The 13970-nt window shown below is 44.2% G+C and overlaps 1 protein-coding gene across 2 annotated transcripts in view; it reads left to right on the plus strand.

Moving 5' to 3' along the window:
- Window positions 1-13970, plus strand: part of EEFSEC (eukaryotic elongation factor, selenocysteine-tRNA specific) — a 583429-nt gene that overhangs the window by 132427 nt on the left and 437032 nt on the right. Inside the window, exon 4 of one of the 2 annotated variants that reach the window (XM_078661741.1) lies at window positions 7445-7609. The exons of the other annotated variant lie outside the window; for it this stretch is intronic. Coding sequence (XP_078517867.1) covers window positions 7445-7609 — 165 coding nt within the window. The remainder of the gene's footprint in view (window positions 1-7444; window positions 7610-13970) is intronic. 2 annotated transcript variants of the gene reach the window in all.

The following is a 13970-nucleotide window of genomic DNA, read 5'->3' on the forward strand; positions in this document are numbered from 1 at the left end:
AAGCTTCTGATACAACCAGGAAAAGGCCAATGAAGCCACAATCCGCAACAAACACAAATTTGGCAGCACAGCCTTTTTTAGAGTCAGGCCCCAACGAAAGGGACGACCCAGGAGGTCACGAAGAAGGTAACAACACAGAGAAGGAGAAGGAAACTCCGCAAACGCGGAATGTCACATCGAAAAAGGACAAGAAGAAGAACCGAAGCTGACTAATTTAGTGATTAACATTTCGGACGTTAAGCTCACAAAAGTTCAAATTAACACCCTTCAAAAAGGTACGACATTCGTGCCCACAGCCCAGACAAACCTATTGGAACTTAACGTTAGTTTATTCAAATTAATGAGAAAACTTAGACTTCGCCATTTTTTTGAGAACATTGTCACGGAACATCAAGAACCTATAGAGGACCAACTAAAAGGTTTAACTAGTACTAGTTCTTATATGGCTCCCTGTAGCCATAAAACTCTTGATCTATATGAACAACTAGTAAAACAGGATTTATCCAAATCAACTATCGGAGACAATCTAAATCAAAAAATCTCACACAGAAGGAACTTGCTACATTAAAATCTATAGCCAACAACAAAAATATCATCTGCCAGAGGGCGTATAAAGGTGGAGCTCTTGTTGTTTTAAACGTTGACTACTATAACGCACATGTCCAAATACATCTACAAGATGATAAAACCTACATGAAATTGGATTTCAATCCGACCAGAGAGATACAAACAGTGTTACAGAAAATCATTCAAAACGCAATGGAGAAAGGAATAGTGTCTGAAAAAATTAAGAAATATCTCACCACGGATCATCCCAAAGCCCCCAAATTTTATGTAACACCTAAAATCCACAAAAACCCTATCAGACCACCATGCAGACCGATAGTATCGACTTGCGGAAGTTTACATGAACCGGTGGGAAAGCTGATTGACAAATATTTACAACCGTTTGTTGCTTGCTTCAATGAGCTCTTTTTTAAAAGACACCACCGATTTTCTAAATAAATTGGAAGCCATCAATTTGGAACCTGAAGAACAAATCCTAATGTGTACTATTGACGTCCAAGCACTGTACACTTCAATACCCCACCAGCCTGGAATAGAGGCGGTAGAAGAAGCATTAATGCAAATGGAATATGATGAACCCATGAAAATATTTTTACTCGAACTACTCAATTTCACACTAATGCACAGTTACTTCAAACATCAAGATCAATGGTACCTCCAAAAATCGGGAACATGCATGGGAAATTCGGCAGCGCCGTCATATGCCAACATTTTCATGCACTTCTATGAAAACACCCACATACTACAGAACCAGACATGGAGGTAAGGGTTACGTCTATATCTTAGATATATAGACGATATATTCATTTTGTGGAAAGGAACCAAGGAACTACTAATTGAAAATATCAAAATTCTCAACGAAGTAGATGAACGTATACAATTTACTTCTGAAATTGACTCCAACTTCATTAACTATTTGGATGTGACCATCATCAATAAAGCTAATACATTGGAAACCACGCTATTCACCAAAAAAACAGACCGAAACAACTTGTTAGCGTATCAGAGCTTCCACCCGACTCCCATCAAACATCACTTGCCATACTCACAACTCCTGCGAGTTAAGAAAATTGTCTCAGACCCAGAGGAGCAATCGCAAAAAATGATACAACGATTTAGAGGAAGAGGATATCCAGAATCAGTCTTAACAGGAGCCATGGAAAGAGTTGAAAAGAAATAAAGAAAAACATTGCTTACAGCTAAAAAAGTTACCAAAGAGTCTAAAATAACTTGCGTTAGCAAATTTTCCACAGTCAGCCACCAGTTCAAGACCATCATCAAAAAACATTGGCCTCTACTACAGACAGAACCGGATTTCCACCACATATTTACAGACTTACCAATTTTCGCATTCAATAGGGCAAAACATTTGGGAGAAATTATCAAGCAAACATCCCACAAGGAAACCATAAAGAAATACAAGGGTACCATTCCATGTAGAAACTGCAACAACTGCAATAATATCATGGAAGGCAAAAGCATCACGCACCCGATGAAAGGACATAAATTTAATTTACACGTCAATGCAACTTGTGACACCACAAACGTTATATATATGATTAAATGCCCATGCGGGAAAGCCTATATTGGTCAGACAGAACGCAAGTTGAAAGTCAGGCTTAATGAACATAAAAGCAATATAAGAACAAAAGCCTTGAAATCAGTAGTAGCAAGCCATTTTATCGAAGCCAATCATCAAATTAATCAAATAAAAACCTGTGTACTAGAAGTGGTGGAAAAATCAGAGGACAGAGATAATAAGAAAGCCCTCTTAAGATGCGAAAATCACTGGATATACTTTCTACAGACCCATAAACCACATGGGATGAATGAACGAATAGAATTTGGGTGTTACCTATGAAACATGACTGTCCTTTGTATTTATGATTACACCTTTGAATTGCTGGTCAACCGCTGACAAACTATGTATATCATATTTTTATTACATTTTTGTTATTCTGATATCATTTACATGTTTTGCATGCATTGTGTAATATATGACTAGATGTCATCAGATCCACCATTGAAATTAATTCACAATCGTAGCCGTCGTTTAACATTAGAGGACGAGCATCGTTTTTACTTCCCCGATTTTCATTCACATTGGATACATAGTGGAACCGCAATGCACCTCTTCCGCATCATCACGATATGTTTGAACTTTACTCACATTCTTTTTTTAAATTGCGATTTGACACTCCACTGAACTTTATTAATGCTATTCACGAACAAGCGAGGTTCCTTTAAATTTAAATACCACCACACACCACGCCCTAAATACACATCACACGCCACCTAAACCGCATGGCCAGACATGGCGATAGCCTCAACAGGAGAGAGAGCGCAACACACGAGTCACGGTAAGAACGAGAGGCATAGCCCGGCAGCCACACGTTTTGAGCCACCACAGTGATACTTTATAACTTCCCATGAATTAGCGCGTAACTGGAGACTACTATATCCGTTACTTTCATTGTTTATATTAAGTAAGGGGTAGTTTGACTTCTTACAGCATTCATGATTCAATATCCAAATCGTAGTGATTAACATTCCCTCGACACACTCCAGCGAACCTTGAATAACGCAAAGCCCATACATTTACTTTGTTGAAAAAGTTAACTGAGTTTCATGTAAATAAGGACGTGTTTCTACACTATGACTTATATAAAAACGGTTAGTCTATGGATAATATTTAATTATTAAGCTGTTTAACAATGCATAGCAGATACGTATGCTTCCTAAGAAAGTCGTTTAATATTCGAACAGATTATATATTAGACACCCCATATATGTTCATTTACTTTTTGCATACTTGTCAGTTATAATGTGATATATACATAGAGGAGGATTGCATAGTTACATTGATATCATTTATTCTCTTTAGACTTCCCCGATGAAGGCTTAATGCCGAAATGCATTGGAAGGATTAATATGTGATAAGTGAGGATACAAATGAAGATGTGAGAATATATGAAAATTATATGAAAATTTATGAAATTTGAATACAAGTATGAATAAAATACTCTAGAAATAAAAACTTTGAATATTGTGAAGAAAAGGTTTATTGAATAAACACATAGCTGGATATACAGCGATTCACGTCTGTACCTAGGAGATACCCTCACATCCTGTGGCGATGCATCTAAAATTGATTTCATATTCCGAAGCGGGGAATAATCCTGGAGCGCGACTTACAGCCTTAATTTTTGATTTAACCCGGCAGTGAACAGTCGACAATTTATAGTTCACCTCTGAAAGAAGGCATACTCCGTGTAAAAGTAGTAAGATCAGTGTGTTGAGCGCAAGCTGCCGAGATCTGCGCATATGGATGTGGACGGAAATCAATCCCATGAAGCTCATGGGGGAAGTCAATGCCGGGGAGATACACTGGGACGTCTATAAGGAAAGTGCCAAGAAGCCCGAGGAATAAACCTACAAATACGTCACGTGTGCAGAGTCCACTGCAGAATTGAGGAATACAGGGTGGAGTAACTAAGTGCACGGGAGCTCAGCTCCTGTCAGTGGCATCGAGATGCACACTTCTGCGATGGTACCACTCACTGGGTATTAATATCACCGTTTCGGTCACTGAGTTTGATTTATAAAACTAGAAAACCCCTAGCCCCTGGGCTGAGAGTGGAGTTTAGTTACCTGCGCTGACAGGTAGAGACAACTGACCTTCTCCTCTGTAGGGATGCTGTGGGGGGGAACCCTGCGCAGGCAGACCACCCTCCCGCTCATGTGAAGAGGAGGGTGAGGTGCACCCAGAACAGACTCCCAGTCCTCGGGCTGAGATTGGTGACATGAGTTACCCGCATGGACAGGTAGGGAGATAACCAACCTCTGCCCCCTGTGGAAAGGTGCTCTCCGGAGAGACACAATTTCTTGTGTTGGGGTGTAGTTAGGTTTATGGAACCACTGGAGAATCCACGACGCGCACTGGCACACTGTGAACGTGCAAGCACTGGCACACGGGGAAGGCGCCATCACTGGCACATACTGAAGGCACGGCCACCTGTCAGGTGAGAGCGGCTCGGGCCAGCGGTGTCCTGTCACTGATGGCTGGGGAGGAGTGAGGCTGTCAGTCAGGGGTGTCCAGCCAGGGGGGGGCGCTGCTGCTGCTGTCACCGAGGGAGCGCTGGCTGCTAGGGAGGGTCCCAGGAGCGCTGTCCTGCAATGGGGAGAGTGCGTGGGGGGGGGAGCAGTTTCCTGAAACTGGGAGAGTGAGCGGTCATTGTCAGCAATGCCCTGCCAGAGGGAGACTGAGCTGTCAGTGGGGAGGGAGGGCTTCGTCATCAGTGGAATGCTGCGACACTCTTTCGAAAGGGCCCCGTCAGTTGGAGAGGGCAGTGGGAGAATGCCTGGTCAATGAGGGAATGGCATGCCAGTGGAGAGGGAGTGTGCTACAAGTGTGATAATGGGCATCAGTGCCCTGCAGGGGGGAGACTGACCTGTCAGTGGGGAGGGCAGACAGCTACAAGTAGTAGAATGCCCCTCAGTGTCAGCAGGGGGGAGAATGCCATGCCAGTGGGAAGGGCAGTGTGCTACAAGTTGGAGAATGCCCTCAGTGTCAGCAGTGCCCTGCAAGTGGGAGAATGCCATGCCAGTGGGAGGGCAGTGTGCTATAAGTGGGAGAATGCCCCTCAGTGTCAGCAGTGCTCTGCAGGGGGGGAGATTACCTTGGCAGTGGAGGGAGCAGTGTCATCTGTTTAATGCTCCAACAGTGTTGAAAGTGCCCCGACAGTGGAGAGGGCAAGAGGGGGTATGTTTGATCAGCGAGGGAATGCCATGCCAGTGGGAGGGCAATGTTTGGCAAATCAAAAAGCAATGCACGATGAATAGCCCTTTGTGATGTTATTTTAACATTACACCTTAACAGAAAAAGATTTCAGAAGGCTGTGTGTGTGTGGCTCTGTGTGTGTGTGTGTGGCTCTGTGTGTGTGTGTGGCTCTGTGTGTGTGTGGCTCTGTGTGTGTGTGTGGCTCTATGTGTGTGTGTGGCTCTGTGTGTGTGTGGCTCTGTGTGTGGCTATGTGTGTGTGTGTCTGTATGTGTGTGTGTGGCTGTGTGTGTGTGGCTGTGTGGCTCTGTGTGTGTGTGTGGCTCTGTGTATGTGTGTGGCTCTGTGTGTGTGTGGCTCTGTGTGTGTGGCTCTGTGTGTGGCTCTGTGTGTGTGTGGCTCTGTGTGTGGCTCTGTGTGTGTGTGGCTGTATATGTGTGTGGCTGTGCGGCTGTGTGGCTGTGCGGCTGTGTGTGTGTGTGGCTGTGTGTGTGTGTGGCTGTGTGTGTGCGTGGCTGTCTGTGTGGCTCCGAATGCAATAGCTCTCGCTACTCTGTAGGATCAATGCTACGCTCTACTACATACAAGTCACACTTCTCACAACTCACTAAATTACACTATCCACAATTTTATACTCACTCTCTACTACTATACCACTATCTACTACACTCTAATACTAAAAAATACAAACTAACTACTGCTATATAATTACACTCTAGTTTGTCATTTGCTACTCACTATACTAAATAAATATACTAATCCATATACTAGCTATGACTCACTACACTACATCTATTTCTATCTACTAATTTTCATTACTCACTACTACTCACTAACTCCTACACGCTCTTTACACACTATCTAGTACTCACTCTATACTACTCTCCACTTATCACTAAGTACTATTGCCTACAACTTACTCCTACACTACTCTATAAAAGTATACTCTCTATTAATAAACTAGGCACTCTCTACTAACAATTAATCACTACTAATACTCTACTACTCTCTAGTGCTTAACAATTGCAATTGTAAATGACAATACCATATATTTATGGGGTAAAAAAAAAAATAACATTTGCAATACCAATAGCTCTAACTTTAACAAAGACGAGACCATTGCATTGTAAATGCTTGTTAATACTAATGCTGTCTATCGACTCAACTGTTGGGCTATAATTCATGAAAGACAATACGAAGAGTCGCTGATAAGAAGCACAATTTTCTGTATTTATCCACTTTTAAAATTAAATGCAGACAGAAACACATTGTTTTCTGTCTGTTTTATCTGTAAAAATCAGTAAAAACAGAAAACAGGGAGCCTTATTTATGATCCATTTCTAAAGAGCAAAGTAGCCTACAAGGAAGCACAGCCAGACACATTGTCCACCGACCACTTTGGCTCCATGCAATGAGAATCGCAAACCCATAAAGGGCACCTAGACCCTGAAAGCACTACGGGATACCAAAAGCGCTATGGCACCTTATAAATAGAAGGAATGGCACATATCAATACTCCTAACATAAAAGAATATAGCATATCATGTGCAGTGGTTACACACTTGTCCTCCTTCCCTTTTGTCTAGGTACAAAAATATTTATGTAGTAGGAATCTGAGGAAACTGTGTTTGCTCCATTACACAAGCAGTGAAAATGGTGACAAATGTAATTGGTCAGTTTCTTTTTCCACCAGTACAAAGTTTACGTAATATGGTCTAGAGCTGTAATAACTTACAGTGTGTGCTATGCTGCTGGGTCTGGTAAAGCTGTGGGCCTGCTGCATGCACTGATCTTTCATCAGGGCATGCAGAAACCAAACAGACCCTGGCATAGAGCTCGGCCTGCCCCCCCTGGGAGTGGCCGAGCTGTTTTCCAAGGCCGGTTTCGGCCGGTTTTGTAACAGGTGCCGATTTTGCAGCTTTGCTGCAAAAATGGCCCTGTAACAAAAACGTCCCCCAGGGGCCCAAAATTGGCCCCCGCTCTAGCGGCCCACCGGGGAAAATACCCGGTGCCTGCTACGGCCAGTCCGGCCCTGTCTTTGATCGATGCCTCTAAGAGATCGCCACGCCTCACAACACCATCTTTTTCGCCCTTCCAGCTCTTGACGTCTCAGATCTACCTGCCAACACGAGACCCCTCTGGACCCTTCCTCATGGCTGTCGACCACTGCTTCTCAATCAAGGGTCAGGGTACGGTGATGACCGGGACCATCCTGTCCGGCTCCGTGAGCCTCAACGACAACGTGGAGATCCCGGCGCTGAAGGTAGGGCTTTCCATCGCCTACCCTGCAGATACCTTCAATCGCATTGATTCCCTCCATCATGGTTTCACATGCTCTTACTTGGTATCAAGTTGTTGTGTTTCTAGAGGGAAAGAAAGGCTTTGTGAGAAGCAATTCATGTGGAGTAGTGTGGCTCACTGGTTAGAGGCGGCAGGCCTGAGAGCAGAAGTCAGCCTGGGACCAGGGTTCAATTCCCGACGCGGCAGGGTCGTGGACCTTGGTCAGCGGACTTGACAATTCTCGCTTCGGTGCTTACTCTAATCAGGGGTTCCACTCGGCAACTCTGGGCATTAACTTGCCTAATCTCCACAACGGCCCCACCAATTCCGGGGATGCCTGGCTCCACCTTGGGGACTCCCAGCAAGGGACCATCCCACAGGGAAAGCCAGGACGGGTTCCCCAGAGTTATACAGCGCCGGGACGCCCCGTTGCTGGGGCAGCTGTGCGCTTTACAAGTATACTACATTACATTACATTACATTACATTTTTAGGTGGGCAAATACTTGTGCAAGGTCCCCTGGAAACAGAAGTTTCATTATTTCTGATTTTTCTAAAGTGCAATCATGGTCTGGGTGACCAAGCGCTGTACATCACCATAAGGATTGATAAAAGGTGTTATACGGCAGCCTGTCCGATCCACGAAAACCTACCTTTAATTGGAGCTTCCATGCACGAGTGGACTATGATGTTTGTGGTCTCTTATGTGAATTAAAGGACTGCAACTTTTATAAATACAATAACATTGGCCACATTGAACTAAAGGTGAAACCTTGCTCTGCCATTTCCATCATACTTTTTAATGACAGAAGCGTAATTCTCCATCATAGGATCTTAGCTGGTTTCCTTGAACGTTGACTATATCCGCCTCTATGCAAGATCCCTGGAACATTTTTATTTTGACAAGAAAAAAACCTTTTTGAATAAAAAGACTTTCATAAGCTCATTAGCTCTAGGCCTATGGCCCTAGAAATGATTTTCCTCTAATTTAGACTATTTTTAAAAGATACAATCTCTGCATAAATTAAAGAAAGCCAACATCCTTCCTTGTAGCTGATGTAGGGAAAGCAGTAGGAGGTCTTCAGTGATGCTTCCCTCGCAGCTTGATCCCTTCACAGTCTCTTAACCCCTTCCACGCTCATGACGAGCTGGGCTCGTCATGAAACATGGGAATAAGTAAATCTCAGCACAGGAGGGGAAAATACATAGCATCGATGTGGTTAAAGTCCTTCTTGTCTTTTGAAGACAGTGTAGTTGTAATGCTGGAAGCGGAGGTGGCCTCGGAAGTACCATGGAAGTGATGCTCAGTCCTCAGTCTCCCCTAACCGGTTTACCATATGCCAGATTAGGTTTAACTGGAATCAAATGGTGATGCCCGTGAGGGGAAAACAGGGAAACAAAATAAGGTAAGGGGGGAAACACAGGTTCTTCGTACGCTGTTAGAGTGGCTGTCAATCCCGGGGAACCAATACACTTCTGTCACCCGTCTCCTAGATACAATGATAAAGAACATACATTAATATAGTCCCTATTGGCATGTAGGAGAAAATAGAAACAAAAGAAGAGTGTGTGTACCTTTTCTTTATGTAGGGGTTGGAATGGGAGTACAAGGAGAACTGTTCTCTAGGCAGGAAAGAAGCTACTAAGGGCACCCTACAATAATAAAAGGTATGTTATCTCTTTGACAACCTATGTCTGAACTATTTATCCTCCGTATCATTTGTGGCCTACCTGTGTATGGATAAGGGTGTAACATATAAGAAACCCGGACTAGAATCAACTCTCCTCTAGTCCAAAATAAATAAATGGATATATCTCTTTCCAATCCAAATAATAATACCAATCACTGGACATACGGTCCAAGGGTGAGCTTGATAATACTTTTGGAGGGAGGCGGACTTATGCAAGTAACAAAGTTTTTACCTCCAATCATACACCGCAAAAGGAAAAGAACCTCGAGAGTTTTCAAATAAGAAATCAAAAAACCGCTACTAAGGCAGAATGAACAGGCTACTCTATAACAAACTAAATCAACAGCAGAGTACCTGATAAACTAAAGTAGTGTCTTCACTGGGAAGCCGGACCGACGCCAGACGCAAACCCGGCGAGACCCGCAGAAACGCCACCACCGTGACCCGGATGCAGAAACTCTAGACCCCGGAACCGGAAAGGAACGCGAAGCGTTCTCTGAATCGAAAGGAGGTAATAAATGTCGGAACAGGCCCTCATGCGCATGTGCTACTCTTCGCGCATGCGCAGTGTTCTTTGCCAACCAACTGCAGTAGCGGATCCTGCCAACCACGACCCCGACTGCAAGCACGAAAGTAGTCACTTAGGAAAACCTTCCTGGAGCTTTGCCTTATGTGAGCTAAGGTCAGCCAACATTAAAGACATGCATAGTTTAGCGATCAGACTAGCTATACCTTTCCATACATTATTCTTTCATTTCTCCAATGTTTTTTAAAATGAGGGTTTTTCAGAAGTTATTTCTTGAGTATGTATTGTCCCTTTAACTTATGCAGAGTAGGCTTTTTATTTTTAAAAAAAAATGTCTAATTAAAATAAATGCCTTTCTCGGGCCATGCATAAGGGCATAGTAAGTTTATAAAAGCCTTTACAAAAAAAAGGTTTTTTTTCTTGTCAAAATAAAATTCTGCTGGGGATCCCACAGAATAATGGCGATATTCCACGTTCATGAATTCAGCAAAACGTCTTATTACTGAGAAGCAGTATTACGGCAAAGAGCTTATTCACATATTGATAGGGAACGCCAGACGCTTGGCCTTCCAAGCTGCAGCCTCGTTTGAGCCAGGATCGATCTATATGTGTGGTCTAGATCACTTCTTCAGCGTACCCGGAAGTGGCAGCTGATTGGGGGTGACCACTGAGCAGCGGAACTCCTCTGCTATGGACGCCCAAAAACTGCAGTAAAAAAAAAAAAAAAAAAAGAATAGTAAACACTTGTTTTATTTTTCCTTTCCTGACGATTCTTGGGGGTGGGGCCAGGGGAATGACAGGAGGAGTGGTATTGATTGCCTTCAGTGCGCATGACAGTTTGGCTGGCTGTCTCAGGCGGGTCAAACCGAAATGCGCGTTGAAACTCTCTCCAACCCAGCTGTGTTGCTGTGTTGGCGAGAGCAGGCACAGACTCCCAGTATGTCTGGGAGCGCAAATCCAGGGTGCTTAGACCAATTCTGAAGCTGCTGTCATTCATGAGAGTAGCTTCAGGATTGGCTGAACGGCAGTCTGGAAGCCTGTGCCTGCGAGGAGAAGAGCAGAAGAGCGTGACGTGACCGGATGCAGGTATGTTTTGTTGTTAAAGATTTTTTTTTATTTTGCTGACTGGCGACCCCTATGCTCTCCACCCCCACCCGCCCAACCACTCGTCCATAACTGCGGCTGCTGCTGCCACTGGGTGCCTATTTCGGAAAGGCACTCACTGCCCTATACAAAAGGGATTCATTGACCCTTCGAGCAGAGCGTGAGTGGTATAGCCTAGACGGGCTGACCTGCATAATGTCATATCTAGGGTAAGTCTTTGATGATGACCCTCAATTATTGACACCCCAATATATGACTTTATCCCCGCTGGTTATTAGATTGTAAAATAAGCATGGGTTACGCCTACAGTGGGACCATCCACACGGTGGCGGCATCGCAGTGAGTCACAGGGACTCTCATATCGAATAGATCAACTGGGAAACCTATTTTTAGGTAGCCACGCGCTTTACAAATCACGCATAATAATAATCACCACCAGAATGCTCACTGATTACTATAATCACTTGCCAATGCTGATGATAAAGGCTATTATAAACTTATTAGCCCTTCGCCCTCTACCCAAGAAAGGCATTTTGTTTAATTTAAACTATTTTTTTAATTAAAAGAAACCTCCGCTGCATAAATGAAAGGAGTAACAATCAAGAACTAGCTTCTTGAATAGAAATATAAAAAAGAAATTAAACAATAGTGACTACATTGGCACGGCTGGTTTCTTGGCTAAGTCCTACTGTAATAAACGGTGCTGTGTCTTTAAGGCTGCTGCTGACGTGGGTATCCCATAAGGCCCAGCTCCTGGCAGGCTGCCCCAAATGTGGGAGAAACAAATCTGTAAAAGAGCCGCACGAGGGGCCCACGCTCTATGGGTCCTGTGTCTCCTTCTCTGGTCCTCCACCCACATGGTGGTCTCACCTATAGCGGACTCCGCGAGCGGGCGTTGTGTGCAGTGACTCCACGTGTTGGGCGGACAGTAGATGGTGCAGATCAGGATTGTCGTCTAGGACGAGCACGTATCACCAATTGTGTTCGATCTGAATCAACTTTCAGTGAGAATCTCCAAACCGGTCAATTCAACAGGATACTTCACCAGGATAGGCCTGTGTCCCCGCGCACAGAGCTCCACGTATGGGAACCACGCGGGAGATCTTCTGAAAATAGTGTAGCTTCTGAAGCCAAGGCCTTCTCACCCAACAAGTGAGCATTTGCTGGCTCCTCAATCCAGTCCCAAAGTTGGACTTCTTTGCAGGGTCTGATCTTCAGGGTGAGACACCCATCAAGAAAAAAAAAAAAAAAAAAACCTTCACTCGCCCACAACAACAGCTGCCACTGAGTGCCTATTTCGGAAAGGCGCTCGCTGCCCTATACGAAAGGGATTCATTGACCCTTCGAGCAGAGCATGATTGGTATAGCCTAGACGGGCTGACCTGCATAATGTCATCACTAAGGAAAGTCTTTGATGCTGACCCTCAATTATTGACACCCCAATATATGACTTTATCCCCGATGGTTATTAGATTGTAAAATAAGCATGGGTTACGCCTACAGTGGGACAACCCACATGGTGGCGGCATCGCAGTGAGTCACAGGGGCTCTCATATCGAATAGATCAACTGGGACACCTATTTTTAGGTAGCCACGCGCTTTACTAATCACTACTAATAATAATCACCACCAGAATGCTCACTGATTACTATAACCACTTGCCAATGCTGATGATAAAGGCTATTATAAACCTATTAGCCTTTCACCCTCTACCCTAGAAAGCGATTTTGTTTAATTTAAACTATTTTTTTTTTAAATTAAAGTAACCTCCTCTGCATAAATGACAGGAGTAACAATCGAGAACTAGCTTCTTGAATAAAAGTACAGAAGAAATGAAGGAATAGTGACTACATTGGCACGGCTGGTATCCTGGCTAAGTCCTACTGAAATAAACTGTGATGTGTCTTTAAGGCTGCTGCTGACGTGGGTATCCCATCAGTGGCAGCTCCTGGCAGGCTGCCCCAGGTGTGGGAGAAAGAAGTCTGTAAAAGAGCTGCATGAGCGGCCAACGCTCTATGGGTCTTATGTCTCCTTCTCTGGTCCTCCACCCACATGGTGGTCTCACCTTTAGCGGACTCCGCGAGCGGGCGTTGTGTGCAGTGGCTCCATGTGTTGCGCGGACAGTAGATGGTGCAGATCAGGATTGTCGTCTAGGACGAGCGCGTATCACCAATTGTGTTCGATCTGTATCAACTTTCAGTGAGAATCTCCAAACCGGTCAATTCAACAGGATACTTCACCAGGATAGGCCTGTGTCCACGCGCACAGAGCTCCACGTATGGGAACCACGCGGGAGATCTTCTGAAAATAGTGTAGCTTCTGAAGCCAAGGCCTTCTCACCCAACAAGTGAGCATTTTTTGGCTCCTAAATCCAGTCCCAAAGTTGGACTTCTTTGCAGGGTCTGATCTTCAGGGTGAGACACCCATCAAGGACCAGCATGGCGGATATCTTCTCTTCTTAAAGTCCGTGGTCCTCGTCGCTCGCGTCAAAGATTCCCTTACGTCATTTCAATGAACGCCATGTCTTCTCAGGATGAGCATGTATGCACAGGGAGAGCCATGTAGACGTCTTGTTGGATAGTTCCAGGCGCTACCACACGGCTCTACTTAGGTTGTTGAATTGTTTAAGCTCCATTGACTCGATTTGTGTGTGTCCTGTGGTCACGGGTGTGAATCCCAACACGATTCACTCCGCGTTCATCACTCAGACCAGAATAGAATGGGTACCACTAAGTACAGCAATACTAAAATATATTACCACCCTCTGTAGGTGCCTTGATGTTCGGTTCTTGTTCATAATTGTGCTTTGGCCAATCAACTGTTAATGCCCTGTGCAGAGGGCAATAATGCTTAATCACTCAAGCACAAAGAAGGAAGTCAGTTTGTTGTGTGTAGAGTGATACATCACATATGGTTGTAAATTATTTTGACTTCTCTCGCTAAAATTGCCCTAGTCAATTCATTGAAACATAGTTTATTGTTCAGACACTAGAAATATGTTTATATAATTGACATAGTTCACCG

This window comes from Lissotriton helveticus, chromosome 9 (genome assembly GCF_964261635.1).
Source record: "Lissotriton helveticus chromosome 9, aLisHel1.1, whole genome shotgun sequence".
Taxonomy (NCBI): domain Eukaryota; kingdom Metazoa; phylum Chordata; class Amphibia; order Caudata; family Salamandridae; genus Lissotriton; species Lissotriton helveticus.